General features: G+C 38.3%; 1 protein-coding gene across 1 annotated transcript in view; it reads right to left on the reverse strand.

Moving 5' to 3' along the window:
- The window catches only part of LOC124285579 (prominin-1-like), a 175,065-nt gene that overhangs the window by 126,806 nt on the left and 35,779 nt on the right, over positions 1-12,480 (reverse strand). Inside the window, exons 6-7 of the mRNA XM_046721833.1 lie at positions 11,857-11,923; positions 11,128-11,223 (exon numbers count right to left, since the gene is read on the reverse strand). Of these exons, the coding sequence (XP_046577789.1) occupies positions 11,128-11,223; positions 11,857-11,923 (163 nt within the window). The remainder of the gene's footprint in view (positions 1-11,127; positions 11,224-11,856; positions 11,924-12,480) is intronic.

Raw genomic sequence — 12,480 nt, forward strand, 5'->3', positions numbered from 1 at the left:
ACCGCAGAATGCTTGCAGAGGGAGGGAGCCAATGACCTGTAACAGCGGCAGTGTTGGGTCATAAAGGTAAATGCACGTGCAGTTCATGATAGTTACCTGTGCACTGCACAGTGATAGACCGTTTGGATCATTCACAGTGACTACTTCTAGCTGTCATCATGAAAGCTTATTCAGATGATACTAAACATTTAATTAAAAATGTGTTAAATATTTTTTAAAAAGAGAGCAAACGTAGCAAACCGATTTATAAGGTGTCGGATTACATGAAACGTACAACTTTGCTCCTTGGCATGAAAAAGAACATCGTGCTAAAAATTGTGAAAAATAAACCAACAACCAATAAACAAAACCTTGTGAAAAAGGTAGGCATCCAAAGTTAGATTCTTTTGACATCAGGGTCATCAGAGATGTCATTCGCCGGCTATTTGCTAGAAATGAACACCTCTTCATACCTGTCACGTGCATAGCTGACCTACATTGACTAACGTTAAAGGTCACATGCAACGTAAAACACAACTTTGCAGATTCTGATACCTTTCGGTATGGACATACCGAAACAAAGCGTCAAAAATGCAAATTCAACTTATAAAGTTGAAAAATAACGCAATGAAAAAAAACGCGCGAAATTGGAGTTCAAACGTTTCACTAATTTTTCCCAGACTTTTCTGGGGAATACGGGTTTCAACAGCTGGGCCTGCGATCATAGCACGTGCGCAGTGAAATAGGTTCGCGCAACTTGGAAGCGGGCTGTCTGGTGAATACTCGGTAAAGGCTTTGGTGTGAGCTATTTTATAATGTTTTGTTGATATCTCACAGGCGCGAGCTTTTTATATGTTATGACAGTAAATAAACTGTTTATATAATTTCATTTGTCTATTTCACCACACGTTCTTCTTACCAAGTCACTTTCTCAGTTAGATACTTAAAAGCAATGTCATTATTTAGCGTTGACACAATTTCTAACTGTGATATAGATATGTCGCTGTCACAGACAAAACTCAATGTCTTGTTTTATTGACACCTGTGTGTCTGCCTGCCTGTCTGCTAATGACAATAATCAATACACAACTGCGATCACTGACCACATGCAATTTGAACTTAACACCAATCAGGCTATACACCATAAACAAAACGCATTGATTTATGGCCCGAGTTTGGTCTCTGTCACATTATGTAATTACACAGACAGGCAGGTGTGATACTTGAACACATGACATGTTATGATGTCTGTTGATTGCAAAATATTATACACAAAAAATGAGCATGTATTTACAAAACCCAACATCTCTATATATACACATACAATGAGCTGTGAAGGCGGCATCTGCTAATGAACCAGCCGTTACACTTGAGTGCACACCCACCCGCTCTGACTGGGTTCGGTATCCCGGCTGCTTCGTTTCGAGGGAGGTAAACCCAAGTACAAAATATTGCACTTTTGATCTGCGATTATACGCTTATAATTTTGTTTATTTGTTTTTTCATAATCAGCAATGCATATTATATGTCATGAAGAAGTGATAATTGTGTTTTAATTATGTTTGATTTTTTGGTTGCATGTGACCTTTAACCTTTATGACCCTGTCGCTGTTACAGGTCATTGGCTCCCTCCCTCTGCAAGCATTCTGCGGTCTGCTGTTTATTTTGTTGACAGCTACATAGACAGATTCTTTACTACAAATGCATAAAATCGGTGATTTACAATGTGATTAGGTTGTCTGACAAAACATCCACTTGCACAGTTTGAGATCGATTGGGTCATTGGATGAAGAGATATTTACAAAAAAACGGGTCCACATTCATTTCATGCCAAACTATATAGTCATAAGACTTTAATTACGGGGGTAATCTGATAAATTGTGGCGAAGCGAGATTACTTGCCTAATTGTGTCCCCGTGCGTATGCGAGGGTTGCTGCTGGTTCCACTACACTAAATGAGAATCGCTTGCTCGCTGAGCCGGTCCGTATGTAAACAAGTGAAGACTGACTGAGTTTGGTTTTACGCCGCTTTTAGCAATATTCCAGCAACATCACGGTGGGGGACACCAGAAATGAGCTTCACACATTGTACCCATGTGGGGATTCGAACCCGGGTCTTCGACGTGACGAGCGAACGCTTTAACCACTAGGCTCCCCTACCGCCCCAAACAAGTGAAGAGAGGGAGAGACAGGTGCCAGCTGTGATTGGATGAAATAGTTTGAGATGTTTATGCTTTTTAAAAGCACATCCATCCAGTAATTAAAACTGACCACAATTTTAAGAATTTAGTGCTGTCAAATTGTTCACCATCACTTAGGCTTATTGTGTGTACAGATATTTTCCAGTAGGTGACATTTCGTGCGGAACTGGGATTGATGTGTTCCGCTTCCTGTGCTGGGAAAATGAGCCGGACAATTTGGCCAGAAATTGTGTTTTATTGTAGTTTAAAGGCCTGACTGTACCCATGTGTACCTGGAATGGCTGTTGATAGCCTGGATAATTTAAAAAAAAATAAAAGGTTAGTATAGAAGTCTATGGGAAAACATTTGGTGTTGTGTAACCTGCTGAATACCACATCGCTCGGGAGCACCCACTCCTTAGGAGCAATGGAGAACATTCCTCAGTTATCTCCCTTTACCGCTTCGCTAATAGATGGCGCCAATATATATACGGTCCTAAGTGTACTTCCGGTATAATGATGGCGTTAAAAGTTTGTTACACGGTCGATTTCAAATGCGCAGCATTTACGATGCCTGAGACGTGCTGCCGTGCCTCGGAATGCTGCAATAGAGGTTCGACGTGTCAGAGAGGTCACAACTTGCTGAAATGGTGGTTGACTATCATTCGAAGTAGCGACGAATGAAACCAAGGCATGACGAGGTAGCTGTCAGCTCTCGCTATTCTCGCTCTCAGTGTTGAGAGAGCGATTTCATTACTGTAATTTATTATGGTAAGCACCACGTATTTTGTTTCTTTTACAGTTTGAAGAAAACGTTTGTTATTGTTATCCTCCTTGCAAAATTTAGTTATCGTGCATGCCAACCGAAATTACGAGCAGGGGTTTTAAATCAATTCAGGGAATGCTTCAAGAGGTACACACGCTGTACAAAACTTTTCACGCGAAACATTAGAAGCCTCTCACTGCAGTAATCATCAAAACTTACACAATCTATTCGCTTTATAAAAGGTGCAGCCCAAGGCGTCACCATCTGTAGAATGCCACAGATGTTATCTTGTGGAATCGGCACCTCTGTGAAGATTATAATAGCTAAAACACAGTTTCTGTAGTAGTTAGGCTTTAAACATTGTTAACATTGTTTCAAAATTTACCACTGTACCTAAACACAGCTATTGTATTCTAATTTCAGGTTAATCTATTGAATCTATTTTCAACTATATTATATTTTAGCAAAGCATTCATCAATTGATATGGCCTGTTGATTTTACCTGCTTGTCTTCTCTCTTACATCACATCAATATGACAGCACCTGGTCATGCATCTTAAATACAGTTGTCAGTTTGACACTGAGTTACATTGAGTAATCTACATGTACTTAAACTTCTAATGTATGTGATATTTTAACATATGCTAATATCTCCTGATAACAGGTAGGTAGAGTAGGCAAGTAAATTGGATCAGACCCCAATTTATTATTTTCTATGTTTTAAGGTAATTGGCATTTCACAAGTCAATTTTCATGTGAACCTGTGGGTTACCTTTCATTTGCTTCTTGCTTTTATAAAGCAAGTTAACATCATTATATACATGTTTGCAAAGTTGTTTATGTTTGACTATAACACCTTTGCTCCCTTCATTGTTGAATTAAAGTTTACCAAGAATGCTAATACATAATTGACTTTTTCGCTTTAATGCATCATATTACATCTCCGTACAGGTGCCTGTTATCGACAAAGATGAGGCCCAGTTGATTCCAGAATACACAATATACAGGTTAATGTTTGTTTACTTTTGGTATGAATTTGTCTGAATAATGCCTGGTGTACTTGTTGAACACACTTCTTTGTATCAGACATTTCTCCCTATAGAAAAAAATTAACGAGGAGAGTTACTTGCTTTATAAAGGTGTTAGAAGCTACAGTGAAATGCCATTCTATAATATTAAAGAAGTTTTATATCCATAGAACTCTACTTGTTGTTCATCACACCTCAGGGATAGAAATACTTTTTTTTCTAAGTGTGCCTAAGGGCACCTGGAAATATTTTAGTTGTGCCTTTCAGAAATTAAGTGTGTCCACGTTTGTAGAATAAATGACTAGCAAGGATGAAGATCTTTTGAAATTTATTGTCAGAAAACAACAAATGTAACCTGTTTTCGGTTATCACTGGTATGTCTTCTGTTTAAGATGGCTTTCTTATGTTACATTTGTTCTGCTTTCCCATCACCTTTAATAGCTAAGAATCGTGTGAAAGGTTCACTTTTTTCAATATATCTAACACTCACAATTTACTCTTCACTAACCGAACTATCAGTACTCACAACACTCTCAATGGAAAAACAACCAGATTTCTTTACATCATCCATCATAATTTCAGTGATTTCCTGGGCGTAAAAGTCAATAAATGTTTTTGCTTGTTTGTCATTTGCTTAAGTGTTTTGTTTGGGGATTAAATGACTACAGGTGTGCTATGTCTCTAAAACATTAGGCGTGCCATAAGGGCACAAAGAACTTTTTTTATCTGTGCCATTTCGATATTTACCGTGCCATGGCACGCTAATACATAGGGTATTTTGAACCCTGCACCTACTTCTAAATGCCACCCAGACAAGGAAAAAAGTGTCAGCATATTTAAATTATGCTTCTCCGTAGTTGAAACATTTGTTGAGAATAATGTTTTCTACCTTTGACTTATCCCAAAGAATATGTTCATTATGTGATAATGATACATTTTCTCATAACTGGCAGTCATGAGATAATATTACCCTGTATCAGTTTGGATAGTAATACTCCACTGATGTTTTCCAGGATGAACACGTCTGAGGCAACAGAGAGAAACAGATGTTTTATGACCAATTCTTTCCCCAGCTGACCCACTTAATGCTGGTGGACACTTGTGATATTGAATGTAACAGCAGTGAGGTCGCTGGGGGGAAACAATCACCCATGATGATTTTGATGGTAAGAATATTGAGCCAAACATTTTCTCTCCAGACTGGGCAGAGGCCAAATATTAAAGTACCTGTATATCAACACAGAGAGACAAACATGCAGTGCTTCCAGAACTAACTATTATGTTTGTGCTGCAGCAATTTTCATTTACACAGGACTCTCAAAATATTCAGACTGCACTGCTGTACTTCCATTTTGGGTCCATATGGATGTCACCTAAATTATCTGTACAGCAATATTGACAGTATGATTGTCAGTGTGGAAAACATCAACATGCATCTGGTGTAAGTGTTAATCAAGGTTCTTCATAGGAGACCATCAAGTGTTTACTATATTTATGAATGTCCATACATGCAGAATATAATATGTTACAACCCAGACTTTGTTGATTTTTGGCTGATGTCAATTGACACATGAGAATAATCCTGTAGAATCTCAATTGTACTATTTAGATTACCATTCAAAAGCTAAATTATTCCTTTTTTCAATATGTCAAATGCACACTGTGTTCACTGACACTGTGAGCCCATTATAATTGTGATGAGCCTTGATGTAATTTGCAAACACTTCACACCTAGCTGGAATAACATATGTGAAATATTTGTATTCAAATCTAAAAGGCTCCCACCTTAAAACACAATGAACCCGATACCTCCTTGCTTCTGGCATCAGATAGTTAAGACCTCCAGTAATGGTTCAATGTGTTTATAATATTTCAGTATTTCACTCATGCTTAGTTACATTATTTGACAACACCTGAAACACAATTTCAAATAATATTCTTGTGTTTTCAAAATGTGATCTGTGATTTAGGTACTGGTTATTTGTGTTGAGAAGAGATAGCCTTTAAAAATGGCACAGATTGGGGTGGGGTCCCAAACGATACTTAGAAATATATTATGCAAGCAATATGCCAATTTACTGTACATTATGGGGATTGAATAATTGCCTAGTTGTGGGTTGTGAGGTGATGATGAATTTAAGGGGATCACCTATTTTGTTCTGGAAAGGTAGGGGTCATCAGTTTTGTACACATGTACTAGGGGGGTAAGCAAATTTGTACATAAAAAAGATTATGCTTAAAATTATGGGGTGGGGGGTGGGTTTATTTTATTTTTAATATGACATATGCAAAGGGGGTGTCACTTACTTTGTACATGAATTGTAGGGAGGTCATTCACATTGTACATGCTTCTCCGTAAAACCCCCACCCCATTGATTATGAACGGTCACTAAATATGTATGTAGAAAATATATAAATCGGAAGTTGTGTGCTTATTTATCATGTGAATGGGTGTTGAACACCCAGTCAATGAGTGGTTAATTCGATAAAAATTACTTATGCTTCAAATCCTGTCGAAAATGATCCGTTACCATAGCATTTCCTCTTTCCATTGCACCCCGAAGCGTTATAGGCCATGAGAAGAGGTTGTTTACGTGAACGAAAACTGAAGCACTTATTTTGTCCGCGTAATCAGGTCAGTGCTAACGTTATTTGTTTAACGCTAATTTCAGGGTACACTAATCCTATTTTCTAACAACTATTACGACGCCATTAATGCTCTGTGTAATGTGACATAATGGGGAGTAAATGGTTTGATGAATTTACAAAGTAACTACTCAATAAGAAATTCAGAGAAACGGCAATATTACAATAACTGCAGTACCGTTCTATTAGCATTATTTTTCAGCCAGACACGCTAGTTCTTCGTGCTTTGACCACAGTCTTCAGTCGGGGCAACTTCCAGCTTCCGTAATTCGTAATATAAGAATCACAGAGTCAAAAGTATGTTTAATGTTGATTTAAGTTTAGGTTAAGCCGATAGGCAGGCCCGCTAAGAGTTCCTCCCGTTCCCCCATCCCAAATAATATTGATAAATCTATATACTGAGTATACTAAAATTATTAACAAAACCTAACACAACAATTACTAGAGAACTCACAAAAATAACTAAAAGCCCCCAAATTCATTTCAGTATATATGGTCGAACCACTTAGCGTTAATCTGTGAAAGAAAGAATATGGGGGAACAGAAGGAACTCTTTCCGCAGGCCCTGCCAGTATCAGAATGACAGCTACAGTTGGACCGTAACTACCACTGCGCTCCAAGCGGGCAAGGGGACACAACTCCAGGAATGTTCCCTATTGTGCCTAGTACTGTAAGCCAAGGGGTTCATGAGAACCCATCACTAGTATAAGTACTATGCTAGTCAGATCCGGCCTCCCTTGTTCATTGCTATCTAGGGTTGTCATTAGCCTATACAGTATATACTGTCAGTGCTTTTTGACTTAGGGTAATCTGCAACCTGCCATCCAACCGTGGGATAAGTGCAAATCGTGGGATAGGATAAGTTTAAAAATTTGGAAATTTGTATTATATATTCTAATCCTATTTCCCCAGCCTCCCCACTATTCAGATTACGACGGTTACAGTTAACTGTCGTTGGCGCCAAGAAGAGAATGATCACTCTAAGGTAGTCATGTGGGTAGATAGGGGAACGTGCTGCACACTTAACCAGGGACAAGGGACCTGTCCTATAAAGAGTCTCAGCAGCCTTGGGAACATGGGCGTATGGACAAGAGAGGCCTACAGGGAAAGTTCTCATTCCTTCCACTCAGCGTCGAAGCAAGAGAGAGAAGTGCAAATCGTGAGATAGGATAAGTATATAAATATACAATTAAAAGTTAAAATTTACAAATCTCCAATTTCCAGCAATTTTACAGAAGCTTCTATCACAATTCAAATAATTTATGGATAAGTAAAGAAGGCATAACCAAGCACAAAAAACTCATGATCTGAACAAAAGATGATATCATCACAACGAGAAACAAAATTTCACCTGAAATAATTTTTTTTAATGAAATTAAGACTTGAAACAATGAAATGTGTTTTTTTAAGGGAACAATTGTGTGCAGTTGCAGCTACACTGTTCCAGTGGTTCTAGTACAGGTGAAGGACTTTGCATATTTGCTCAAAGTTACTTCTCCAATATTTATTGATTATCGATTGATATTTAGTTAACAATTATCAATCTCTATCATCTATATCAATATCCAGCCCTGCGAAGAACAGAACTACACACACACACAAAGTCATCACTTTTTCATCATAAATAACTGAATAATTACCATAAGAGCTTTCAGTGTAGATGAAGAGCAGAGTGTATATGTAAATATACTAAGCAGCAAAAGAAACCTCAGTTTGGAATTTTCCTTCACAGAAACGGATAACTGTAAATTCATTTGATGTTTTGATTGTATATTTTTGACAACATCACCTGAGCAAAGACATTCCTTCCCAAACTCAGAATTGAACCCAGGAAATGGTCTCAAAAACGCAACCTGATCTCGGAGATGGTACAGTGTTCTCTGTGTTTTTCATGCAACTAATGCTGCACGTGCTGTTCACAAGGACCAGCCCTATAAAATGCACCCCAAAACCTGGTTGAAACATTCACATTACAACGTCAGCAGGATGCCGCGACTCACGACAGCTCAGAGGATCCAGGCACTAGGAAGACTTTAAGCTGGCCACACTGCACAAGCCGTTGCCAATTACTTCCAGGTCAACGTTCGGACCATCTACAGGCTGCAGCAACGTTCCTGGGCCACCAACACCACAAATGATCGCCCCCCATACTGGCTGACCAAGGGTGACCACAAGACGACAAGACCGCCATGTTGTGCGACAGTATGTACAGAATCCCTTTATGCAGGCATCCGAAACAGCATGCCAGACAGTGGGAACACACGGAAGACCAATCAGTACTGATACAGTACGCCGACGTCTTAACAGCGGGAACCTCCATTGCCGTAGAGAGTGGGTCCTGTGGTGTTCCAGAACCTTGGTCCTGGGAGAGGAGGAGGCGGCATCACAGCGGTGCGCTACATCGACCAAGCTCTCAGATCCCACGTCATACCACATTTCACACGTCACCGGAACAACATTTTTCAGCTTGATAACGCCCAGGCCCATGCTGCCAGAGCTACTCGGGACTTCCTACAGCAGAACGGTGTCATCATTATGCAGTGGTCAGCCCTTTTTCCTGATTTAAACCCAATTGAACATCTTTGGGATGAAATTCAGTGGAGACTGAATAATGTCATACCAAGGCCGAACACAGCCGATTTATTGTGCCAGGCCTTTCTCAGAGTGTGGTTCCAGGTGCAAATGGCCCTCATCAATCGATTGGTGTACTCCATGCATAGACGCTGTGCTGCAGTTATTGCTGCTTGTGGTGGTCACACTAGATACTGAAGTCAAGAGTCTGAATGGACTGCAAACATTAACGTAATGTCTTGAAATTGTGCTGAGTTATTTATTGATGTGTCAAGATATTGTACACAAAAAATGGTTTTGATCCACTCATTATGTTCATTTCTGTAATGATTTGATTACAGTGCCTATCTCATTTTGAATTCGTACTGACGTATTTTTTGCTGCTGAGTATATTTCTTTGGTTGAGTCATATCAATTGGGTTGATATATTAAAATAGGTAAATAATTATAATTTTGTGTGAACTTTGTAAAACACTAGTAAGGTCTATAAACAGTACCATCAGCTGAGGATGGCTGAAATGCAGGGGTCAAATCAAGGTAACATTCATGACACCAACAACAAAACAGATACATGTTGAACCCATCCATACATCACCAAATTTCACTACACTTTGAACAAAAATAGCTGACCAGTGACCAATAGCCTTTTTCAGTATATCTGCTGTGTTGACCATATTTGAAACATAGATTGTTTAAACCACTTCAGGAGATAAAGGTGTCGTTTTTGGCAATAGGTATCTTATGACATTGATTCAGATCTGCATGCTGCCATTGTTAGGATGATGTGTGATTTGCATTAACCCATGTTTCATCCAACCACACTATCAACCAGACTATTTCATATCCCTGTTCTCATTTTCTTAGATAGCCACGAGATGCATGTCTTTCATAGAGATGATATCCCCACTCAGAACTCACAGCTTTTGGTTACCCAGGGATGGCGACAGGAATATGTATTTTCAGTGTGTCATTGAATGGGGGTTCAGTGTTTCTCAACGGATTTAGAAGATTCACAGAATTGATCAATTAGAAATAAAATCTGCAGATCACTGGAAAATTGCCATCCCTGGTTACTCAGGCATTTGTAACAAAACTTCAATACAAGTTTACAGAAAGTGTACCTAGACACATTAATATCATGTGCATCTTCAAGTATTTTTTATTTATTTTCTTGACGAGATGTGTTTATTTGTTCTGTGCAATTGATGAATAATAGGTAGGTTGTAGTACCCTGTAGCAGGTTCTAGAACATGTTGTCTAAATCAGATACTAAATCCGTGTAAATATAGTACATCGCTACCCCTCACTGACTACCCACTCAAACAATGTATTACACATGGAAAATTAACAGCACTGTCACACTGTTAATACAAGACTGAAGGTAGAATGAATATTACACTTGGTAGGTACCCTTAAATATATCTAAACCTACTGTTGGCTTCTTTGTGTCTTAATAATTATAATTTTCCACTATTCAAAGTTTTACAGTTGACACCATAATATCTATCTTAAATTATCATAGCTGAAATCCATTCATCTGTGCAATCTTTTCACAAACCATGCACCACAAACCCTTAAAATTACCAAACTGGATTTCAATGATTTCCAATACTTTGTCACTCTTTTTCACCTCTCTTGTCAACATACCAGCAAAATACTTGATTAAGTTGTGTTACACATGTGTGTATCTCTGTCTTAATCTCAGTATGCACACACAGTGACATCTTATAAGATTAGAACAAGATCTAATAACTTATTTTATTTAACCTCAGCTATTGTTAAGTTGTGCCTTATCTTTGGCGAAGTCTTTCTTTGGATGAATCAGCCAATGCATTTTACTGTTGTAAGTGAGATCTGCTGAAATAAAAATTTGCCATCATTTTCCTTATTAGCTGAACATCTGCTGGCATTTCCAACTCAGAGAAAATGTCTTATACTTTCCTTATCAAGAACTCACCTCCTTGAAGAGCTAGGGCGCTACTGAAAGCTGCACTGACACCTCCAGAGATACCAATTGATTCTCGCACTGGTATACCCACAAGGTATCCCAAACCTGTGTTCAAAAATGAGAATATAGAAGCTTAAGTCATTGTAGATTGTACATGATGCCTATTCTGTAACAAAGTATTCGAATGTAAAATAAAATAAGTTGAAATAAGGTACAGAAGTTGATTCTTGATTCAATGGTATTACCTTTCAGGAGTGTGGATGTGCCAAAGAAGTTATTTTGTATGAAAGACGTTTTTTTCTAATCATCCAAGGTGTTATGGATAGTATTGAAGTGGGATTTTCCTGGAAATAATAATAATGATAATGTGTGTCCATGTATATAGTGCCAAACTCCACACTAGGTAGGTCATAGTGCTAATAATCAATAGCACAGCACTTAACGTTGCTTAACTGCAACTCATTTATGACCGGAGCTCTGTGCACAGGCCCACACGATCGGCTAATCATCCATGAATATGTTTACAGTAAGATTTAATTGATTGCATGCGATGGTAGCGTAGTGATCGGCAAAGCAGGGGTGGGTGGGGTTTGGGTGGTTAGCACTTTTGTAATACAGTTGTGTATCCGTGATAAATGTAGAGAGTGCTGCTAACAAAGGAAAACCCATAAGCTCACATTGAAGCTTGATTAAATGTCATAGTTTTAAAACAACATCACATAAAAGTGACAAACTTACTGTCTAAGTCACGGAAGATTGCCTTTTTTGTGAAGTTGAAGTTGTCTCCCGCAACATGCTTTACTTGCTTTGAAAAAAATGAAATAAGGTCATTATGAGATAAGACACACAGCACCACCCCACCCCATCCCCACACAAATTTATTGTATGATAACAAGAGTTTGCTGAGTAACTTACACTGAAAAAAACCTGTAATAGACTGCTGCTAAAATCAGACTGTACCTTAAAACCAGTTTCTGAAGAATTTGTAATGCCAAGATTACATGTCGAGAGAATATACAAAGCACTGTCACCAAGAAACTTATTATCAAAATTTGAATTAATTAAAAATATAAAAAGTATGCCTTGTGCCCCACTTAATACCTTAACAGACACCAAGCACCATTACAGTTTGACAAAGCATTTTAACAGTTTGACAGTTATCAGTATTTGAAAGTTTGTACATGAAGAGAAGGGCTTGAAAAAAGTTGACTGCAGAGAAGAAAATGTGTTTTGAAAAGAAAGTACATGCTGAATGGCCAAGGCATATATGACTACTCTGCAAATGTATTAACTAGAAACTTTTAATAAGTAAAACAATCAATTTGTTAATGATTACACCAGTTAAAGTGAAGAACAGGGGAA

The sequence above is a fragment of the Haliotis rubra genome, unplaced genomic scaffold (genome assembly GCF_003918875.1).
Source record: "Haliotis rubra isolate DU_JTF1 unplaced genomic scaffold, ASM391887v1 Scf363, whole genome shotgun sequence".
Taxonomy (NCBI): domain Eukaryota; kingdom Metazoa; phylum Mollusca; class Gastropoda; order Lepetellida; family Haliotidae; genus Haliotis; species Haliotis rubra.